Source organism: Schistocerca americana, chromosome 8 (assembly GCF_021461395.2).
Source record: "Schistocerca americana isolate TAMUIC-IGC-003095 chromosome 8, iqSchAmer2.1, whole genome shotgun sequence".
Taxonomy (NCBI): domain Eukaryota; kingdom Metazoa; phylum Arthropoda; class Insecta; order Orthoptera; family Acrididae; genus Schistocerca; species Schistocerca americana.
Genome location: NC_060126.1, coordinates 255,708,331 through 255,733,195, shown reverse-complemented (window position 1 = coordinate 255,733,195; position 24,865 = coordinate 255,708,331). Strand labels below are relative to the sequence as shown.

Sequence of the window (24,865 nt, the reverse complement as noted above, 5' to 3'; positions counted from 1 at the left end):
GGTAACCGTGATAGCGTTACGGAGATGTTTAATAAACTCAAGTGGCAGACTCTGCAAGACAGGCGCTCTGCATCGCGGTGTAGATTGCTCGCCAGGTTTCGAGAGGGTGCGTTTCTGGATGAGGTATCGAATATATTGCTTCCCCCTACTTATACCTCCCGAGGAGATCACGAATGTAAAATTGGAGAGATTAGAGCGCGCACGGAGGCTTTCAGACTGTCGTTCTTCCCGCGAACCATATGCGACTGGAACAGGAAAGGGAGGTAATGACAGTGGCACGTAAAGTGCCCTCCGCCACACACCGTTGGGTGGCTTGCGGAGTATAAATGTAGAAATGTAGATAGTGGTTTCCAGTTTATGCTCATCGTTACATATAATTACTTGGTTATCAATCAATAAATGCTATGTGGGTTTCATCATCACACTTTGTTCTTTTCTATTTCAGTTGTTTTATTATGAACAGGTTTTCGGTTCAAAGGCTGGACTTTCTAAAATCATACTGATTCTCTGAAAGAAATTCTTCATTTTTTAATAGATTTTACTCTTCTACAGATCGTTCTGGTGATATATCGCTTCTACCTCTGTCATATGATTGCAGAATACAGGTACAGTCTGGCTTCGCAAACAAGGGACATAAATTGGCGGGATTGGCCCTACAGTTACCAGTATAAATTTTCAAACTGTGTGTGGCGTCTCTCCTTTTTATCGATCTTGTCGTTTTTCCCTGCCTTTTTGTTATGTCAGAATTTTTGACATTATGTCTCCCTGAGTTCATTTTGTTACCTTCAGCTCTTTATTAACGCAAGTATATGTAAAGCACGTTTATTTTTGAGATGAAAGCAGATGATATGATACCAAAGAGTCCCAGTATTTGTCGCCAAGTTTTAGAGTTATATGTTGCAGGATGGGTTATCGAGAAGTGAGTCCAGAACTTGAGGCGATAGCAGTGAAGGAGCTGAACGAGGACCCCAAGAGGAGAGACCAGGACATCCAGCACATCAAGGACTGGCTGAGCAAGCAGCCGCACCTCAGAGCACGCGACGGTGAGTGACGTCACACAGCGGCCAGACTGGCTGCGGCACGGAGGACAAAGCACGTCTGTAGGTGTCTCCATTACAGGCACGTTGAACAGCCTACAGTTAATCACACGACACTGGCCAATGTTCCCCATTTGGACCATTCTACCCTATTTGTTGGTTGTAGATAAAATTTAGAGCATTCTGCCCTGTTTGTTGGTTGTAGAGCATGTTCGTTGTTCTACACTGTGATAACAAAATTCATCGGATATCTCCCAATATCGTGTCGAATCTACTTTTGCCTGAGTACTCCAGCAACACGAGGTGGCATGGACTCAACAATTCGTTGGAAGTTCCCTTCAGGTTACTGAGCCATGCTGCGTCTATTGGCGTTCTTAATTGTAGAAATGTTGCCGCTGCACAACTCTGTGCACGAACTGACCTCTCCATTAAGTCCCATAAATGTTCAATGGGATTCATGGTGGGCGATCTGGGTGCCCGAACCATTCGTACGAACTGCCCAGAATGTTTTTCAAACCAGTCGAAATCAATTGTGGCCTGGGACATGACGCAGTTGTTTTGGAACATTAAGTCCGTGAATGGCTGCAAATGGTCAAGCAACCGAACACAGCCATTTGTAGTCAATGGTCGGTTTAGTTGTACCAGAGAACCAAGTCAATTCCATGTAAACACAGCCCACACCATTATGGAGGCACCACCAGCTTGTACAGTGCTTGTTGACAATTTGGGTCCATGGGTTCGTAGTGTCTGCACCACACTTGAACCCTACCATCAGCTCTTAGCAACTGAAATCCTCTCTGGAACTGGAAGACGTATCAAACTGAAATTTGAATCACACATTTTGATACTCGCAACCTCTCTCGTCCAAACCTATTAGGTACTTCCCGTTGGTCTACAATAACGAAATTTGACGAGAAGCAAGGTTTCACTGTACAAGTAAAGGAAAAAATTCACAAATTTTGAATTTGTAATTATATCACAAGGAAAAAAAAATTGCCATTTGTTATCCGACAGTCCGTCAGTTCGTCCGTCTGTTAAGTCCTTTTTTCTCAGGAACGGTTGGCGTATAAAGCTGAAATTTATGTCGCATTCTAAGATCTACTGTCACTTGGCGCTGTAATGAATGGAAGCTTCTAAGTCTATACAACCAAAACATAGGTTATTTATGTCACATATTGTGATACTCTCAAACTCACTCATCAAAACCTATAGGGTACTTCGCCTTTATCTAGAATCTTGAAATTTGGCAGGAAGAAACGTTTCTCAGTGCAAGCAAACGGAAAAAATTAATAATTGTTAAGCTGTAATTATATCATACGAAAAGAACATTTATTTTGTCATCTGTTGGCTGACTTCAGACTTGAAATTAAAACATTTTCGGAAGTCTTAGAACCCCTGGGACCGTTGTCTTGCCAGTATCAATGTCGATAACAGGTGAAAACCGAGGAGATCCTCGATTCACGGAATGGATGAACTGTCTGTGTACACAATTATTTTGTACGAAACTCTCAGTGCGTGAGTTGGTTTGGTCAAATACATTTTCAACCAGTTTTCTTCAATGTCACTAACTTCAGAAAACCTATTCTTTTTTTTTTAAAAAAAACTCTCTACAACTTAATGTTTTGGGCAGATGTCAAAGTGCACCTAGTCTACCCACAGGTAGAAAGAAAAAAAACAGAGTGCATGATGGCCTACTAGATCTGCAGACATTAGGCAATCGTGCACGTTTGAAACCTACTCTCTCAGCGTGAGACACGTCTTACGTACAGTTCTCCATCAAATGCCATTTTCTCTCCAAGGCGTATACAAGGATTGAAGAATGTTTTCCGGAGAGTACAGGACAGCAAACATGGGTATTTATAGGCAGGTTCATAGAGTGCTGCCCCACTAGCGGCATGCGGCATTGCTTTAGTGTTTGTACCATTAATCCACGTTGACTGTATTGCATATATGAGCTTTTAAAGTCCTAATAGAAATCCTTGCATCACTTAAGTAGATAGTTCGATGCAGAATTTTTCTACCGACTAATATTACTGACTAACTTAGCTGACGCTGCATCGCTTGCATAGACTGTACGAACTGCAGAGATTTTTTTGTTTTTACTTAATCGAATTTCTGTGTTGTTCACAAACTGCAGCACATTCTAAACTTTTCAAGTTAATTTAGGCCATATAAGCATGGTGTCGTTTGAGTGTACTGACTGAAAAGCAATTCTCGTAACAGTAGTCCAAAGTGTTTGTTAATCAAGCTTTTTGCGTTCTTGTGGAGATATTTCCACAGCAACTTTCATCTCCTAAGAAATATTTCTTTATATCTAACCCAGAAGCGAAATACCAATTTTCATAAATTTAGCTTTAACTTTTTTTTAAATTTAGCGAAATATTTTCTTAAAAATTTTCATCCAGTATTGCACGCCCATAGAGCTTGGATTTCCAGAAACATTGAAACACGCATTTTTTTTATTGTTTCTAACCGAGAAGTTACATACCAATTGTCATAGATGTTGCCTTAAAAATCCTTTAGTTCCTTAGCAATTATTTACTTTCAAAAAAACTTTCACCCACTATTTTACCCCTTTAGTGGCTGAATTTCCAAAATGCAGAAACACTTAATAGCGACATAATTTCAAAAATTCTTTCATCCCCTATTTCAACCCCTTAGGAGCGGAATTTCGGACAGTCCCATCTGGAACCATGCCTACAGTATAAGATTCATACCCTCTCCAAACTTCAGGTTTTTATTCTTCGTGGCTTGATCTGAACAACGATGAGTCAGTGAACCATCCTCACCCTATTTCTTCCTCTTACGGGTTGAATTTGCAAAACCCTCTGACTTACGTATTTTTTATTTCTAACAGAGAAGCTGAATACAAGTTTTCATAGATTTATCTGCAAAAACACATGCACAATGAAATATTTCCGCCCGCATCTCGTGGTCGTGCGGTAGCGTTCTCGCTTCCCACGCCCGGGTTCCCGGGTTCGATTCCCGGCGGGGTCAGGGATTTTCTCTGCCTCGTGATGGCTGGGTGTTGTGTGCTGTCCTTAGGTTATTTAGGTTAAGTAGTTCTAAGTTCTAGGGGACTGATGACCATAGCTGTTAAGCCCCATAGTGCTCAGAGCCATTTTTTTGAAATATTTCTAGAAAAACTTTCATCCCAGGTTTCAAGCCCATAGGGGATGAATTACAGAAAAAATGAAACATGTATTTTTTATTTCTAATTTGAAACAAAATTTACCTTTTCATAGATTCATCGTTAAAAATGCTTTCATAATGAAACATATTCATACAAAAAACTCATCTCATATTTCACTCTCGTAGGGGTAAAATTTCCGAAAACACTGAAACACCTATTTTTCTTTTATTTGCAACCAGGAAGTCAAATGCGAATGTTCATTAAAAGCTTTCACCCAGTATTTAACCCTCATAGGGTCAAACTTCCAGAAACGCTGAAACATGCATTTCTTTATTTCTGACCGAGAAACCAAATACCAGTTTTCGTAGGGCTAGCTTCAAAACTGTTCTCATCGAAACTTTTTCAAAAAGACTCTTCATCCCCTATTTCATCGCCTTACGGCTGGAATTTTGAAAAATCCCTTCTTAAATGACGCATAAGATCCACACCATCTCCAAATTTCAAGTTTCTGTCCTTAGCGGATTCGGCTGGGCGATGTTGAGTCAGTCAGGCAGAACGCTGCCTCTTATATATTGAGATATCCTGGAGTGTCTATCAATCTCAGCTCATTATAAATAAAATGCACAGATCAGAACTTTTGTCTCATAACATTCTCGCAACTCTCGTGTTTCCTACTGTTTTGTTAGTGTACAAAGTATTGGCGTTCGTAACAGGGCTTTTCTTTTCCAGATGACCAGTGGATTTTGACGTTCCTACGTGGCTGCAAGTTCTCTTTGGAGAAGACGAAGCAGAAGCTGGATACGTTCTACACGCTGCGGTCCGCCCTTCCAGATATATTCATCAACCGGGATCCATTTTCACCAAAAGCCCAGAAATATCTGTCTTCACGGTAAGTATCATTGACTACTTTTTTGTGCCCTGTTGTCATGTATTCTATTTTACCGCTGTAGTAAATGCACTACATTTAGTAAATTCTAATAGAAAAAAGGTTCATTCTACCCCGTATGTCCATACCCAACATTGCAAAAATAAATAATCCGTTTAGTGAAAACATCGATCCATAAAATAAGTAGTTAATCTGCGTAATGTGACAAGAATCGTATGAAACAGCTAGACAGACAAATTGTCTTCGCTAGCTTCTGCGGGCGAATCTCTGACGTGAAACGAGAGCTTAAACTGTGCAATATTTTCGCAGCCGAGTGAGATGGCGCATTGATTAACACATTTGACTTTGACAACACGGGTTCAGGCACCCACCGAGAACGCTATATTTAGGTGCTTCTTTAAAAATGATACGGCCTATTTACTTCTGAGCCTTCTCCAATCGTAGCTTAGATTATGCGTCTAATGACCCCATCGCCAACGGGACGTTAAACTCTCATTTTCCTCCCTTTTATTCCTTCCTTCCTTTATGTTGACTGTGAGGTGTCTAAGGAATCTATCCTGGCTGGAAGTAAAGCAAGTACGATACTGATTATGAAGCTACACCAAAAACGACTTAATACCGTGCTAACGATATAAGTGCAGTGAATTATCGCGGCAGTTAAGTTGCTAAGCGAATGATAATGGAAAACTGCTGACGACCTTGACGAAAACATATCCAAAATAAGAATATGGTTAGTCAAGAAGCCTAAAAAAACTCATCTCATTTGGTTCTGAATGGGTGAGCTGTAACCACAGCAGTAGTCAGTCAGAAGAAAACCGAAAATAGCCTACGGTCAATGTACGTAAACGGCAGATGAAGCTGCCATATAAGTGGTGAAGTATTTTTGACAAGCCTGAATATACCGGGTGTTTATAATCAAACTTTCAGTATTTAACACGTTATAACAAAGAAACCATTTACCGTACGAAGACCAAACGTGGTAGCATTAATGTCAAGGACGTGGGGAGAGATATAATGCATAAGCAATTCAACTGGAACATGAAACACTTTTAACGAGATCCTACGGTATATCATACCGTTACTTATCGGTACCATTACTGCTACAAAAGGAGCTCAATATGGCGCCCATTAGTGTGCAGAAGAGTCTCAAAGCGCAGGACTCTATTCTGCACAGCAGAACGAAGCATGTCCGTAGGTATGTTGGCTACCTCTCTTGATAAGCTACGCTTCAGATCAGCACATGTGTGACTGCTCCCCTGGTAAACTCTGTTCTTCAAGTAGCCCCACAACCAGAAATCACAGTGAGTGAGATCATGTGATCGTGCCAGCCAAGCATTTGGAAACGATGGGCTGATAATTGGATCGTTTCCAAATGTACTTCGGAGAAGCAGGTGAACTTCACGAGCGATGTGCGGTGGGGCCCCATCATAGATGAAAACTCTTCAGTTCAATGGGTCTGGGAACTGTAGGGCGGGCATGACATGCTGGCATATCACAGAACCGCTGGCCAGTTCTACTGTGCATCTTTGGTCCTCGAGCGCCAAACTGTTCAAAAGAGAATGGCCAATAATGGAAGTTGCCGCGAGGCCACACCATACGGTGACAAGTTCATCATATAGAGGAATTTCATGCACTGTGACTGTAGGTGAAGATCCCCACAGTCGGCCATTCTGTGTGTTCACCTCACCCTTCGGAGAAAAATGAGCTTCGTCTGTCCATAGGATGGTCCAGGGCCAGCCCTCGTCAACTTCAGTCTTTGCGAGGAAGTGGAGAGCGAAGTCAACACGTTGTTGTGAGTCCTGTGGTGCAAGATGCTGTATGACATAGATCTTGTACGTATACCATTTGAGAATGGTTCGAAGCACCTTCGGTACTGAGAACCACTGGACGTTCAACTACTGCGACACATCACGCTCACTGCCTGACGATCGGGAATTGTGCGCGGCGTTGGCTGCCATTGCAACAACGATTTCATCAACCACCTGTGGTGCAACCGTTCGTTGGCTTCTTCCGGGAGCGACGCCCAGTTCTCTAGTTGATTCGAACTCCTCCATGATGCTCCGCACAGCAGATGGAGAAAGAGGACCCTTCCAAAATCCTTTTAGTCGGCGATATTCCCGAAGCTGAGCTGCAGCATTACTTTTGTATTGATAATAAAGCTTCACCGATAACACCCTGCTCCTTTTGACCAAGCTCATGTTGACACGTCAACAAGTGCACTGCGACTAATCAGGTGTCTGAGACTATGAACCACGATGACTGATCACGGCACCTGGTGGTCATAGTTAGAACAGTACGGTGGCGTATGGAAGTCATGCACCCCATTTTCTGGACATTAATGCTGCCACGTTTGTTGCTCGTGTTAACCAGGGAAACTTTAATTATAACTACCAGGTACTTCAAGCTCATGCAAACTGGTTAGTACACAGACAGCAGAAGGAATGAAGCTGATTCGAATGGAATCAGCTTAGGTAAAGGCACATCAGCGTTGTTGAGGATAATCATCGGCGCCCCTCTATACGAACAACCAGTCAAATATCTTACAGAGGCACTTAGTCTTTACGTTTTTATACTTGTTTTATTACCAGAATGGAGTCGGGATAGAACATGCAAAACTATATCCCTATTTTAACCACAAATCCATAGTCGTGATAGGTGATCGAAAACTTTTGACTGGTAGTGTAACTAGGTGTTCTGTTATCTACAGTAAGTAATGACTGAAGATGGTCAAATACTCAGAACGAGAAATACAGTTAAAATATAGATCAAAATATAAGTTGTTTCATGTAGCGGTCACTGTAAAGTATCCTTCAGATACAACCTAGAAACTGCAGGGACGGGTTCCTAACTGAAAATGGAGGAAAAAAAGTCCTCTGAAAGGGCGTCGGGAAATGGACGGTGTGCGTGCAACGACAACAAATCGTCCCGAAACACAGTACAGTGCTGCATCGCATCCACGTCACAAAAGATGTTCAGAGCGGCTTTCATGGGATTGCAGGTGATGCAGATAGTAGCGGTTGTCATGCAGTATACACGTAAATATACTTTGTGTTACACCATGTTTGTGGCCCACTTGCTTGGAGTTTGTACTAACGTTATATGAAGATGGTATCTGTTCTTTCGGACATGTCCGAAGGGGGAAATGTGTGCCCCAACCGGGACTCGAACCCAGGATATCCTGCTTACATGACAGACGCTCTATCCATCTGAACCACCGAGGGCACAGAGGATAGTGCGACTGCAGGGATTTATCCCTTGCACGCTCCCTGTGAGACCCACATTCCCAACTTAATGTCCACATACTACATTCGTAGTGCCCCTGTCCATTACACTCAGTACTCGCGGCAGACAATCTTATCGAGTCCCGTAAGAGTTCGGAGAATGCGTGTGCATCAGCACATGTCCGAAAGAACAGATACCATCTTGATATAGTTAAGGCTAACCGGCCATTGACCTTCTTGTGTACAGATGCACATGCATTGCCCGAACTCTTACGGGACTCGGTAAGATTGTCTGCCGTGAGTAACGAGTGTAATGGTCAGGGGCATTACGAATGTAGTGTGCGGACTTTAAGTTGGGAATGTGGGTCTCACGGGGAGCGCGCAAGGGATAAATCCCTACAGTCGCACTATTCTCTGTGCCCTCGGTGGCTCAGATGGATAGAGCGTCCGCCATGTAAGCAGGAGACTCCGGATTCGACATTTTCAACTGTCCCCGTTGATATATATAAACGCCTGTCGACAGCTTAGGGTCTTCATTTAATTATCATTTCATTGTACTAATTTTCGTCTCAATGCCCTGCAAATCCGGTCATCCAAACCTGAAGCATGCACAGGCTGCCGCCTCCCTGCACGTTCGTCTGTCTGAAAGAATCCATGATAAGACATTATTGTGAGATGTGGTTGGTGTCTATGACGGTAGTTGTTTTGGTACACCCGTGTTGCCCCTCGGCCGTTTCCATCTGCTTGGCCGTGCACAAACACAATCTCAGCTTGTCCCCAACATGAACACCGGACCATTCTACTCCGTACAGTACACTGCGTCAATCACACAGACTTCAATACACGAGGAACACACGCTATGTGGCCATACCAATTATTATTCGTCAGTGCCATCTACAGTGGCAACGATCCATTTCCGGGCACATGTTCATAAGACCTTTTTTCCTCCATTTCAAGTCAAGAATCCGTCCCTGCAATTTGTCGATTTTATTCATATTCACCCTGTGTAGTTACTTAGTGTTGTAACATAGTCCGCACATCACTCTTCATTAAAAGTAATACAAAAGGCATTCGAAGCACTGGTAAAAGTATTCTTATCCTGAGAGGCGAAGAAAAGCCAATGCAGGTCGCAGCACTGTGACTGGATGCTTGTTGACAACACAGGAACTTCGGACGAAAAAATTAGTAACCATCAACGAGACCTCACGTTCTTCCCGTAAAACGGCTACTAAAGCCTTGATAGGCAGTTATTGGCATCTTGGAAGACGAGAATGACCCTAGCGTACTCATCAGGAAGATGTGGAAGATAGTACAAAACTTGGTCACCGAGAATGTTACGAATACACATCTTTGTTCACGTTTACTTCACGGTAATCTGGATGAGTGGATCCAAGTCATGGTACTACAATCACTCCAAAACGCTTGACACAATCAACTCCACCCTGGACTACACCCTAAACACACTATGTTTTGAACATCTCATTGGACCGTCGGTGACCTCGACGCCTTGTATCACCTGACAAGATGCAAAATCTCGATTCGTTGGACCACACAACACTCTTTCAGTCAGCTACAGTCCAATTTTGTATGCTGTTAGGCCCATTGAAGATATGTAGCTCTACATGCCGCTGTGACGAATGGCGTCTTGGGAAGTGCCTGACGTCAGATATCCGTTGCATTCAGTTCTCTTCGCAGTGTTCGCTCGAAGACTGGTTGAGATGTATTTGCGTTCGCCGACAGTTACTGAGAAAGCATGATACTTGTCTTCGATCCGTATCGCTTATGATATTTTTTATGACCGTTGTTGTTACACTGAATCACTTGGCTGCGAAGGATAAATTCGTTTTAGTCTACGTCAAACATCTACACCTAAATCTGCACTCTGCAAACCACTGCGATGTGCATGGCAAAGCGTACGTCCCACTGTTCCCCTTATTAGGGCTTTCTCCCGTTGCATTCACGTATGAAATGCGGAAAAAACGATTGTTTAAATTCCTGTACGCATGCAGTAATTATTTTAATCGTATCCTCTCGATATCTATGGGAGCGGTATGCAGGAGGTTGTAGTATATTCCTAGAGTCATCATACAAAGCCAATTCTTGAAACTTTGGTATTAGAATTTCTCGGAATAGTTTCCATTTATCTCCAAGAGTCTGTCAGTTCAGTTCTTTGAACATTTCGGTGACACTTTCCAGTGGCTCAAACAAATCTGTCACCATTCCTGCTGTCCTTCTCTGTATACGTTCGATATCCCCTGCGAGGCCTGTTTAGTACGGGACCCACACAACTGAGCAGTATTCTAGGACGAATCGCATGAGTGACCTTAGGCAGTCTCCTTTGTAGACTGTTGCATTTCCCTACATTTCGGCCAATAAACGGAACACTGCTACCTGCTCTACACACGACTGAGCCTATGTGATCGTTAAATTTCACGTCCCTACTAAGTGTTACACCCAGGTATTTGTATGAGTTTACAGATTATAACTGTGACTCACTGACATTATATTCATAGTATACTAAGTTTTTCCATCTTTTGAAGTGCACAATTTTACATTTTTGAACATTTAAAGCAAGATACCAATCATTCCACCACTTTGAAATCTTATCAATGTCTGCTTGAATGTTTGTACAGTGTCATTCAGACAATACGTCGTTGTAGATAACTGTTCAGCTAGAAAAAGTCTGACACTGCTATTAACGTTGCTCGCAAGATCATTAACATACAACAGCAACAGAAAGAAACCCAAAACACTTCCTTGGGATACACCAGAAGTTACTTCTACATTTATCGACGACTCTCCATCCAAGATAACATACTGCTCTTACCTACCAATAAATTTTCAGGCCAGTTACATGTTTCGTCTGGTATCCCACTTGACTGGCAACTGGAATAGAATAATAATTAGATCCTTCTTCCGATCTCCCAATTCACATGATACAATTGCTGAAAGCTTCAAAGAAAACTTGAGTTTGATTTCAAACACGTACCCGACTCATACGATTATAGTTGGTGGTGACTTTAATTTACCCTCGATATGTTGGCGAAAATACATGTTTAATTCCAGAGGTACCCATAAAACATCATCCGAAATTGTGCTAAACACATTCTCTGAAAATTATTTCGAGCAGTTAGTTCGTGAGACCACGCGAATAGTAAACGGTTGTGAAAACACGCTTTACCTCTTAGCAAAAAATAATCCTGAGCTAAAAACGAGCATGAAAACGGATACAGGGATTAGTGAACACAGTGTTGTCGTAGCGAACTGAATATTTTAATTCCCAAATCCTCAAAAAATAAACGAAAAATGATGTGTCGACAGAAGTGCCGACACAGTGCGGTTTGAGGAAGCCGATATGCACGCGTTAACCCACGCAGGCTAGAGATAAGTCTGAAACAGGATACGTAATGAATGCTATAAAGAAAAGTACGTAGCTGCTGGAATACTTAACTTTAATCCATCATTTGTATACAGCGTTCTTGACGATACAAGTGAGACTCTGTAGATACATGCAATGTTACTAATGGCGCCTTGCTAGGTCGTAGCCATTGACTTAGCTGAAGGCTATTCTATCTTCTCTGCAAATGAGCGAGGCTTCGTCAGTGTTGCATCGCTAGCTAAGTCGTCCGTACAACTGGGGCGAGTGCTAGTCAGTCTCTCTAGACCTGCCGTTTGGTGGCGCTCGGTCTGCTATCACTGAAAGTGGCGACACGCGGGTCCGACATGTACTAATGGACCGCGGCCGATTTAAAGCTACCACCTAGCAAGTGTGGTGTCTGGCGGTGACACCACAAAAAGTATACCTATTCAAAAAAGCAGATAAAAGTTCACTTGACGCCTTCCTGACAGGCAACCTCTCCTTCCAGATTAACCACGTAAGTGTAGACCAGATGTGGCTTGAATTCAAAGAAATAGTATCGGCAGCAATTGATTTATACCAAATGAATTAACAAACGACGGAGCTGATCCTCTTTGGTACACAAAACGGGTCAGAACACTGTCGCAGAAACGACGAAGAAAACACGCCAAATTTAAACGGACGCAAAATCTTCAACATTGGCAATCTTTTGCAGAAACTCAAAATTTAAAGCGGACTTCAGTACGAGGTGCTTACAATTGTTTCCAAAACGAATCTTTGCCTCGAAACCTGGCTGAAAATCCAAAGACATTCTTTTCGTATGTGAAGTATGCTAGCGGCAAGACAGAATCAATGCGCAATGCCTTCTCTGTGCGATGGCAATGGAGATACTATGGAAGACAGTGCTGTCAAAGCAGAGTTGTATTGTATTGTATGTTGACCGGGGACCTAGAACCAATGGAGAGGCTCCGTCCCTGCCTTAGCCGCAGTGGTCCACAACCCCACGACTGCTACCGCAGTCCACTTCACCCCTCCGCTGCCCCACACCGAACCACTCTTTCAGGGTTATTGTGCGGTCTGGACCCCGGTGGACTTCCCCCCACCTAGGGAACGTCTCTCACCAGACGAGTGCAACCCCTATGTCTGCGTGGTAGAGTAATGGTGGTGTACGCGTACGTGGAGAACTTCTTTTCACAACAATCGTCAATATAGTGTAGCTGAGCCGGAATCAGGGGAACCAGCCCGCATTCGCCAAGGTAGATGGAAAACCGCCTAAAAACCTTCCACAGACTGGCCGACTCACCAGACATCGACACAAGTCCGCCAGGCAGATTCGTGCTGGGGACCAGGCGCTCCTTCCCACTCCGGAAAAAGCTGAGTTACTATACACAGGCTTACGAAATTCCTTCATCAAAGAAGACGAAGTAAATTTTCCAGAATTCGAATCAAGAGCTGCCAACATGAGTAACGTAGAAGCAGATATCCTTGGAGTAGTGAAACAACTCAAATCACTTAACAAAAGCAAGTCTTCCGGTCCAGATTGTATGCCAGTGAGGCTCCTTTCAGAGTATGCTGACAGAATGTACAACAGTTCGCTCGACGGAAGATCCGTACCCAAAGGCAGGGGTGTTACACAGGTCAGACGAATATTCAAGAAAGGTAGTAGGACTAATCCACTAAATTACAGGCCAATATCGTCGATATGCAGCAGGATTTTGGAAGATATATTGTGTTCGAACATCTAAGCAAAAGGTCTATTGACACACCGATTTAGAAAACCTCGTTCTTGTGAAAAACAACTAGCTCTTTACTCGCATGAAATGTTGAGTGTTATTGATAAGGGATTTAAAATTGATTTCGTATTTCTGGATTTCCCGAAGGCTTTTGACACTGTACCACACAAGCAGCTTGTAGGGAAACTGCGTGCTTATGGAATCTCGTCTCAGTTATGTGACTCGATTCGGGATTTCCTGTCAGAGTGGTCACAATTCGTATTATTCGTAATTGACGGAAGGTCATCGAGTAAAACAGAAGTATCCAAAATGAGATTTTCACTCTGCAGCGGAGTGTGCGCTGATATGAAACTTCCTGGCAGATTAAAACTGTGTGCCCGACCGAGACTCGAACTCGGGACCTTTGCCTTTCGCGGGCAAGTGCTCTACCAACTGAGCTACCGAATCACGACTCACGCCCGGCACTCACAGCTTTACTTCTGCCAGTACCTCGTCTCCTACCTTCCAAACTTTACAGAAGCTCTCCTGCGAACCTTGCAGAACTAGCACTCCTGAAAGAAAGGATATTGCGGAGACATGGCTTAGCCACAGCTTGGGGGATGTTTCCAGAATGAGATTTTCACTCTGCAGCGGAGTGTGCGCTGATATGAAACTTCCTGGCAGATTAAAACTGTGTGCCCGACCGAGAGTCGAACTCGGGACCTTTGCCTTTCGCGGGCAAGTGCTCTACCAACTGAGCTACCGAAGCACGACTCACGCCCGGCACTCACAGCTTTACTTCTGCCAGTACCTCGTCTCCTACCTTCCAAACTTTACAGAAGCTCTCCTGCGAACCTTGCAGAACTAGCACTCCTGGTAGAGCACTTGCCCGCGAAAGGCAAAGGTCCCGAGTTCGAGTCTCGGTCGGGCACACAGTTTTAATCTGCCAGGAAGTTTCATATCAGCGCACACTCCGCTGCAGAGTGAAAATCTCATTCTGGAAACATCCCCCAGGCTGTGGCTAAGCCATGTCTCCGCAATATCCTTTCTTTCAGGAGTGCTAGTTCTGCAAGGTTCGCAGGAGAGCTTCTGTAAAGTTTGGAAGGTAGGAGACGAGGTACTGGCAGAAGTAAAGCTGTGAGTGCCGGGCGTGAGTCGTGCTTCGGTAGCTCAGTTGGTAGAGCACTTGCCCGCGAAAGGCAAAGGTCCCGAGTTCGAGTCTCGGTCGGGCACACAGTTTTAATCTGCCAGGAAGTTTCAAAACAGAAGTAATTTCTGGCGGTCCCCAAGATAGTGTTATAGGCCCTCTGCTGTTTCTTATCTATGTAAACGATTTGGAAGACAATCTGAGTAGCCGTCTTAGGTTGTTTGCAGATGACGCTGTTGTTTATCGCCTATTAGAGTCATCAGAAGATCAAAGCAAATTGCAAAACGATTTAGAAAAAAATATTTGTATGATACGAAAATTGGCAATTGACCCTAAATAACCAAAAGTGTGAGGTCATCCAGGTGAGTGCTAAAAGAAAACCGCTAAACTTCGGTTACACGATAAATCAGTCAAATCTAAAGGGCGGAAATTCGGCTAAATACCTAGGAATTAGAATTACGAACAACTTAAATTGGAATTAACACATAGAAAATGTTGTGGGGAAGGCTATCCAAAGACTGCGTTTTATTGGCAGGACACTTAAATGTAAGAGACCTACTAAGGAGACTGCCCGAGCTTGTCCGTCCTCTTTTCGAATACTGCTGCGTTGTGTGGGATCCTTACTAGATAATATTGACTGAGTACATCGAAAAAGTTCAAAGAAGGGCAGCATGTTTTGTATTATCGCGAAATAGGGGAGAGACTGTCACTGAAATGATGTAGGATTTGGAGTGGACAACATTAAAACAAAGGTGTTTTTGGTTGCGGCGCAATTTTCTCACGAAGTTTCGATCACCAACTTTCTCCTCCGAATGCGAAAATACTTTGTTGACGCCGAGTTAAATATGGAGAAACCATCGTAATAACAAAACAAGGGATTCAGAGCTCGCCCTGAAAGATATAGGTGTTCGTTTTTTCCGCGCTCTATACGAGGTTGGAATAATGGAGAAATGTGAAGGTGGTTCGATGAACCTTCTGCCAGGCACTTAAATGTGATTTTCGAAGTATCCATGTCATGTAGATGTAGATGTAGATGACCTTACTTTTGATAACAAGCGCAGGTTTTTTTTTTTTTTTTTTTTTTTTTTTTTTTTTTTTTTTTTTTTTTTTTTTTTGGTTGATATCCAGAGATACTGCGTTTACCTGACTGGCTTGAACATTGGCTTTCAGGATGTCATGTGAGAATAGTGCGAGTAGGTTTTCACACGTTCATTATTTCCGAAATCCATGCTACTTCGCATGGTGGAGGGCGTTCCTTTCCTGATACCCCATTGAGCTTGAGCTCAGAATACGTTCTAAGACAATACAACATATGGATGTCAACGATATTGGCCCATGTTAACAGATCGTCAAGACGGTCACTTCATTCACGGTGTAGTCGTGGGCACGTCCAAATACGAAAGCTCCTTTCTACCATTCTGTCACGTCTCTACGTCAGCCCACTTTACTGCGTCGTATCCAGATATACAAACCACTTACACCGCTTCACTGTCAAGGCCTACGTCAGCGATGGTGTGTCACGTGAGAGTATGGTACCAGTCCAGCACCATTGACAGCGCTCCAAAGTGACCAGTATACTCTTATAACGCGGAAATTAACATTTTGTCCAGTGAGTTTAGATAGTGGTACAGGTAGTCGCAACGTAGATCCCATTGGTTGTTTAGATTAGCTTTGATTACTATAGGACATCCTATTTCTGTGCAAGTTCTTATCACTCTTGAGTCTCGCTCTAGTGTGGTGCGTTCCCATTGGCAGGGTAGTAGTGGAGCTGCCTCGGAGATCGCCAGAGGGCCGCCGCGTCATCATCTGGCGGCCCGGCCTCCTGGCCCCTGGATCACTGTCAGCGGAGGACGTCAGCAGGGTGAACTTCATGAACGCCGATGCGACGCTGCACGAGGACGACGCGACCGTCATATGCGGGGAGGTCACCATTCAGGATTTTCAAGGAACGACCATGGCCCATTTCGCCTCCTGGACACCTTGGCAGATGAAGCGTATCACCACCTGCTTCCAGGTACTTTTCACACTTTTGCCAATCTAGGACATAATACGAAAATACCAAACAAGTTGATTGTAAGCTTGTTGCCTCTCATACAGTCTGTTATTAGGTGCCTGGCTTCTTCGGGATTTACGCTGCTGGTCTGTCACACTGTAACACTAGCAATAATAGTAAAAGGCGAAATTTTGCATCTTGTGTGTATCCTTTATAGTAGGAAGAACACATAATACAGCACGTAGAACTACTATATGGAACAGCACGAGGCCCTGTGGTGTTTTTTTTCAGTCTTCTGACTACGTTTTTCATTTGCCGAACGCATTCCATTCTCTGTCTATCTCTACAGTTTTTACCCCCTAATGCTCCCTCCAGTACCATGGAAGTTATTTCCTGATGTCTCAACAGATGGCTTGTCACCCTGCCCCTCTTTTTGCCAGTGTTCTCCATATGTTCCTTTCCGATTCTGCGCAGAACCACTTCATCATTCCTTACCTCATGAGTCCACCAAACTTTCAACCTTCTTCTGTAGCAGCACATTTAAAATGTTTCGATTATCTTCTGTTCCTGTTTTCTCCCAGTCCATGTTTCACTACCGGCCAATGTTGTACTCCAATTTTCTCAGGAATTTCTTCGTCAAATTAAGGCCTACGTTCAGTGCATTTCTATTGGCTTAGAATACCCTTTTGCCGGTGATAGCCTGCTTTTTATGTCCTCTTACTCATTACGTCACGTGTTATTTTGCTGCCTAGTAGCAGAACTCCTGAACTTCATGTAGTTCGTCATCACCAATTCTGATGTTAAGTTTCTCGTTATTCTCATTTACGCTATTCTCATTTATGTAAATCTCATTACTTTCGTCTTTCTTCGATTTACTCTCCATTACTACTCTGTTCTCATTAGACTTATCACTCCATTGAACAGAGCCTGTAATTCTTATTTACTTATCGCCGATATCCCTTCACCCTGAGTTTTAATCCCACTCTTAACCTTTCTTTTATTTGCGTGATTGCCTCTTCGACGTATAGACAGAATAGTAGGAGCGAAAACTACATCCCTGTCTTACGTCACTTTTAATCCAGCACTTCGTTCCTGATCTTCCTGCCTTATCGTTTCTTGATTTTTCTTCAGTCTTGCTTCCACTATCAACCACAATGTCAGAACAGCCTCTTTGGCGCCTGTACCTTGCCTAAACGTAGACTGATGGTCATCTAACTGATTCTCAACTTTCTTTTCTATTTTTCTATGCATTGATTTTGTCATCAACTTGGATGACGCATGAGTTGTTAAGCTGATTGTGCGATAATTCTCGCACTTGTCGCCTCTTGCAATCTCCCGAATTGCATGGGTAATGTCTTTCCGCAAGCTGCACTTACCTTTAAGCTTATCTCTTGGTTTCAAGAACAAGTGCAATTTCAAGCCTCTAGAGGTTATGGTACCTACAGTGTAAGAGATTAATCAATTTAAAGCACGAAGTATGCCAATTTGAAGCTCAGTTTCAGTCTTCACCTAACGAAGGGTGGACAAAATAAACCGAGCCCAAAACATTTTCATAGACCTAAAGACAGGCAACCCAACTTACATCATCCACACCTGGGGCAGATGATGTAAATTAGGTTGCCTTTCTTAAGGTGCATGAAATATTTTATGGGCCAGTTTTACCTTACCCACTCCGCAGTACAACAAATTAGACTGGAGTGGTACTTCAGACTCTTTATATTCTTTTCTTTTTTGTTGTTTTCTTTACAGGATGGTTACCCGCTGAGAGCCAAAGGACTCCACATGATCAATGTTCCATCGGGCTTCGAGAAACTCTTCTCATTATTTGAACAATTTTTCAAGGAGAAGATACGTAAAAGGGTATGTATATAGGAAGTCATTCCATTTACTCCTCAATGACAACAATAGTACATGAAAAACACAAACACACATGTTTTGCTCCTCAGCTTCCATTTCAGAAGTAACAGGCCAGAACTCTATGTACAGCCTGATAAAAACAGACATGTAGTTGTATTTTAATATATCGACCTTCCTTCGTACATTAATAACATGCAGGGCACGCCCGAACGCCACCGAAAGGATATTTTTCGGGGACAATTTTTTGAATAGTTCAGTATAAGAGACCTTCGTTCTCTAGTGGTTAGTTACAGAGGAACTTCATTTCGTTTTATTTTTTATGTCATTTCATGACTATGTTAGCTGTAAAGTACAATGGAGGAAAATTAGTTCTCAAGTGAACTCTGAAAATATAGACTACAGTATATGATAAATATTTATTGTCGTAAAAATGCTGAATTATCTTTAGGGAAAAAGAAAACAACTAAAATCGGGAGCAGTTGTAGGTAGTAAACCTACTGTAATCAAAAGTAGGTGAAAGACTTTAATTCAGACTAAAATATCAGATATTGGAGTTACAGTTACTGGAATATTCATAAACACAAAGATTTTTCACAGATAGTCAAAGGAAGGTGTATAGAATTCTACTTAATATCCACGATGAATCTTTTATCCTGCAGTAAAGTTTGTGCGGTTGTAAAAGCTTCGTCTTCATTACATACATCAGCTGTATCCTCAATTGAATCTCGAGCCCAGATCTTGCACAGTTTAAATTTTTTGAGAAGCTTAATAAAAGCGTGCACTCTGTTGGTCAGTGTTGCGTACGCTCTGGATACCAAATTTAGGCTGTTACTCAGATCTTATCCGTTGGACAAGAACGTACGGTTCACAAATTTACGCCCTGCTGCAACAGAGAGGACGCTTCGAAACATTTAGCAGAACAAACATTTTAGTTGATTGGTCAGGACGAAATGAAAATCTCATAGTGATTGAGGCTGAATACAATAGTGAAAAATGAAAAGAAGATATTTTGTCGGAGTATGGGAAAAGAGGGTTAACTTGGAAACATTTCACCAGAGTCCTAAAATCACACAAGCAGTGAACCCTGGAAAGTCCGAAAATCTATGGACTATTTCGCCTCGGTAGCCTAATGGTTTGGATTCAGATGCTGAATGTGAAACAAACTTTAATGCAATTACAGACATTGTAGATCAGCTGCTAATGATGAAATATAGTTAAAATCAAAATAATCAAGAAGAGGATTAAGCATCAACAAATTAAAAATTTCTAAATGATATTATCGCTCATTGATTATAATTTTGATTATGATGTCCACTATATCAGTTTTGGCTTAGGGATCATTTTCGTGTGCAAAGCCTCCAAAGTCGACATCGTAATTGCGGACACAGTGAACATCATTAAAATCAAATGGGGAAAATTTTATGATTTAGAAACATCAAATTAAAAATTATTTACCTGCATTCGTTATTATAAGAGGCAGTGAGCGACCGGTCGGTTAAGCAAGGCTGATTGTGATACGCGACTGGAGGAAAAATTGAAGTCAATTAAAAAAATTAAGGCCAAAGAAACGACATAGATAGTGTATCAGAGGAAGTTCGCTGTCGGAAAATATAGCAACGCCAAAAAATTATTAATGTAAAGCAGTAAAATTTCAGGAGTACATTGGTTTTAACTGATTAACGTTGCAAAATCACGCATCAATGCAAGCGTTAGATAAGCCACTACAAGTGTGGCATGCTGGTGCGTTAATAACCGGTGAAATCGACAGAATGTTCAGTGCAAGCAGGCAGACGTTAATGTATTGTGTTGTACAGATGCCGGGTGTTGCTTTGTGGGATGGAGCTCCATGGCTGTTACACTTGGTCGGTGAATACAGGGACTGTTAACACTATTTGTGAATGCCGCTGGAGCTATCGTCTGATGATGTCCCACATGTGATCGACTGGTGACAGATCTGGTGATCGAGGCGGCCAAGGCAACATGTCGACACTCTGTAGAGCATGTTGGGTTACAACAGCCGTATGTGGGGGAGCGTTAACCTGTTGGAAAACCACATTGGAATGCTGTTCTTGAACGGCAGCACTATTTGTCGAATCACCAGGCTGACGTACACATTTGCAGTCAGCGTACGTGGGATAACCACAATAGTGCTCTTGCTGTCATACGAGAAATGGTTCAAATGGCTCTTAGCACTATGGGACTTTACTTCTGTGGTCGTCAGTCCCCTAGAACTTAGAACTACTTAAACCTAACTAACCTAAGGACATCACACACATCCATGCCCGAGGCAGGATTCGAACCTGCGACCGTAGCTGTAGCACGGTTCCAGATTGTAGCGCCTACAACCGCTCGGCCACCCCGACCGGCGCTGTTATACGAAATCGCATCCTAGACCACATCTTCTGGTGCAGGTCCGGTGTGTCTAGCACGTAGACAGGTCTTTTACAGGCCCTCATCTGTCCTCCTAACCAACGCACGGCTATTGGGGGCCACCGAGGTAGAACTAGCTTCGCCAGGAAACAAATCGGACCTCCACCTTGTCCTCCAATGAGCTCTCGCTTGACACGACTGAGGTTGCAAATGATTGTGATTTTGGAGCAGTTGAATGTGCGCTACTGGGCGTCTGGCTTGGAGGTGTTCTTGAAGTAATCGATTTGTAACAGTTCCTTGTATCATCGAGGTGCCAAATGCCGCTCAGACGCAGTACAATGCACCAGATTCATACGCCGAAGATTATCGTCTTTCCTCTCGGTAGTGCCACGTGGCCGTCCGGATCCCGGTCTTCTTGCGACAGCGCATTCCCGTGACCACGGCCGCCAGCAATCATGTACAGTGGCAACATTCATGCCAAGTCTTTCTGTAACGTCGTAGAAGGAACATCCAGCTTCTAGTAGCCATATTACACAACTTCGATAAAACTCGGTGAGGTGTTGATAATGGCGTCTTTGTCATCAAAATGGTTCAAATGGCTCGGAGCACTATGGGACTTAACTTCTGAGGTCATCAGTCCCCTAGAACTTAGAACTACTTACACCTAACTAACCTAAGGACATCACACACATCCATGCCCGAGGCAAGATTAGAACCTGCGACCGTAGCGGTTGCGCGGTTCCAGACTGTAGCGCCTAGAACCTCTCGGTCACCCCGGCCGGCTCTTTGTCATCTTAAAGGCATTCTTGGCGAACATAACTTCACCATGTCCAGTGTCAAAGGTAACCAAGGCTCACGACCGTTATAGTGTGTATTTAAAGCAAACATGATTTTCATTCTCACAGCGGTGCTATTATCGCCACTATTAGGTGACTGGCGGGAAATTTGAATAGATACTATATTTCGGTTAAAGAAACACGCCTACCGACGTTTATTTATGTCGTAAAACTCCTTCTTGGTATTGCGACATTTTTCAATCAGTGTATTTCAGTATACGGATGAGATAAAGGACTGTAAAAAATTCAAGACTCTACAGGAAGTTCTATGGCTGAAAGCGAAAAACAGTGGAATAATCTTCTCGAAGGGAGACGTGGTAGCCCTGTCCTGTATTTTGATTTCGCGAGAATAATGGCAGACATTGGAACTAAGCAATTTAAGCTTTAATGTTCCTCCGCCAATGAAGTTATGCGATCCAAAATGGATCTTTCAGTATCCACTTAAGTGTGAGCTGTTCTGAAACTTCTAGTCAAGTTACAGCTGTGCGCTGGACAGTGACTGGAACGCGAATGAGATATCAAGGCAGAGCTCACAACCCGCCCTCACACCTTTACGTCTTCCAGTATCCCTCTCCTGCTTTCCAAACGTCACAGCTCACACGCATGCCTAGGGGGACTAGCACTCCTGGTTGATAGGATAGGTTCTGGGTTCGAATGGTGGTCCGAACTATAGATTTGACCTGCCATAAGGTTTCAGATCCTTAGATACTGAGCATTGGCTTACCTTAGGAAAGGATGGGGAGGGAAAATTGTCATGGCCATTTTAAGGGACCGATCCAGCTATTTTTCTTAAGCGATTTAGGTAAACCACGAAAAAGCTAAATGGCTGGAGGAAGATTTGAGCTGTGCGAATCCGGAGTATCACTGCGATAGCTTCCTTAGTGATAGGTTTAGATTAAACAAGGTGACAACTCTTAGTGACATGGCTCTACATATACCAAATAAGAAATGAATTATTTACAATATTATTCAAGTTGTGTTGAAATAAATGAAAAAGAATTTGCGCAATAAAATTTAAGGAAAATGGTTACCCTCACAGTGTCTACTAAGAGAGTGTGACAAAAAGAGCCTTTTTTAGTTACTTAGCTAATTAGTTTGGTCCCCCACATATCATTTACACAATGATAATGGCGTATTAACATGTGCTAGACAAAGAAGGAAAATAAATATATGAAGTCGCTCCACTTACTTTATGCTTATCACATATATCTGTAGTAAAGTGTGGCACGAAATAAAATTGTACCTGACTCCCTACCACAGGCTCAGAGATCATTTCTGAAATAAGGATCGTTCCTTTGGCTGTCCACAGTCCAAGGTTTTTCAGGAATTTGGTGCTTCGCACAGTTATGCTTAGAGCTTCTAGAATAGAAATCATTAGTGCTACTCATTGCCAAAGCTCCCTGACTAATTTTGAAATCGTATTACATGCAAATTTAAGTCAGAAATAGGCTGCGAATTTATGTAATAACGTGACCTGACTGCAATATTAAGAAAGCATTACCTAGAACAGAGAATTACTTCACGCAACGTACTTAAGGGAGACAATTATTGAACTGTATGAAATAAAATCGTCATAAATTCTGAATGGTTCACGTTAGGACGTTCAAATTTCACGCTTGAACGTGGGGCACGATGGTAATTAGTATGCGCATGCATGGTTTGACTTCGCAACGAAGTCCACTTTCATTTGGATGGGATCGTCAATCAGCAAAATTGGCGCATTTGGGGGACTGAGAATCCACCTTTTTCAATAGAAAAGTCTCTTCACCCTCAAAGCGTATGTGTTGTGCAATGTCCAGTCACGGAATAGTCGGTGTGATATTCTTTTATGGCACGGTGACTACCGAACGGTACAAGAAGGTTTTGGAAGATGAGTTCATTCCCATTATTCATCGTAACCCTGATTTGGACAAGATACGTTTCATGCAAGCTGGAGCTCGACCCCACCGAAGCAGGTGAGCGTTTCATGTCCTGGAGGAGCACTTTGGGGATCGCATTATTGTTCTGTGGTACTCAGAGGCCACTGTCATGGGCCCCGATTGGCCGACATATTCTCCTGATCCGAACACATGCGATCCCTTTTTGTGTGAGTATATTACAGACATTGTGTAAAGCAACAACCCCAAAACAATTGCTGAACTGTACAGAGCCGTTCAGGAAGTAATCGACAGCACCGATGTTCCAACACTTCAGAGCGTCATGCAGACTTTCTCTATTCGTCTGTGTCACATCATCTCCAATGATGGCAGGCACATCGAACAGGTTATAACCCAAATCCTAATATCTGTAGTGACGTTTACATGATCAATAAAGTGTGTGCACGCCATAGTTTATAAATAATTTACGTTTCTTTCATATAATTCAGTAATTGTAGCCCAGTATAATGAGCATAGCAAGCAGTTAATTGATTTGCAAGAATCTGCCTATCCGTAACGAGCATCTGAATTTATATGAGAAACATGTAAGCAACGATGCTTATAGTTTCTCTGTATACAATGGTCGTGTTTTGCCTAGTGTGTTAACATACCTCAAACATATAGACGTTGATGTTGTTGTTCTTGCTGCTGCTGTGGTCTTCAGTCCGAAAAATGGTTTGATGCGGCTCTCCATGCTACTGTCCCCTAGAAGCCTCTTCATCTCCAAATAATTACTGCAACTTATATCCTTCTGAATCTGTTTTCTGTATTCATCGCTTCTCCCTCTACGATTTTTACCCCCCACACTTCCCTCCGATACTAAACTGGTGACTCTTACTGTCTCAGAATGTGTCCCACCAATCGATCCCTTCTTCTGGTCAGGCCATAAATTTCTTTTCTCCCCATTCTTATTCAGTACTCCCTCATTAGTTACGTGATCTACCCATCTAACCTTCAACATTCTCCTGTAGCACCACATTTCGAGAGCTTGTATACCCGTCTTGTCTAAACTGTTTATCGCCCATGTTTGACTGCCATACATGGCTGCAATCCAGACAAATATCTTCAGAAAAGACTTCCTAATACTTAAAACTATATCGATGGTAACAAATGTCCCTTCTTCAGAAACGCTTTCCTTGCCATTGCTAGTCTCTACTTCATCCATCATCAGTTATTTTGCCGCCCAGATAGCAAAACTCATCTACCACTCGCAGAGTCTCCGTTTCTTAACCTAATTTTCTCAGTATCATTTGATTCAATTCGACTTAATTCCGTTATCCTTGTTTTGCTTTCGTTCATGTTCATCTTACATCCTCCTTTGAAGACACTGTCCATTCCGTTCAACTGTTCCTCTAAGTACTTTGAGTCTCCGACAGAATTACAATGTCGTCGAAAAACC

The 24,865-nt window shown here is 42.8% G+C and overlaps 1 protein-coding gene across 1 annotated transcript in view; it reads left to right on the top strand.

Annotated features, from left to right (window-relative positions):
- Window positions 1-24,865, top strand: part of LOC124545746 (alpha-tocopherol transfer protein-like) — a 50,068-nt gene that overhangs the window by 19,630 nt on the left and 5,573 nt on the right. The window contains exons 2-5 of the mRNA XM_047124688.1: window positions 904-1,043; window positions 4,900-5,059; window positions 16,217-16,508; window positions 18,237-18,347. Of these exons, the coding sequence (XP_046980644.1) occupies window positions 905-1,043; window positions 4,900-5,059; window positions 16,217-16,508; window positions 18,237-18,347 (702 nt within the window). The 5' untranslated portion in view covers window position 904. The remainder of the gene's footprint in view (window positions 1-903; window positions 1,044-4,899; window positions 5,060-16,216; window positions 16,509-18,236; window positions 18,348-24,865) is intronic.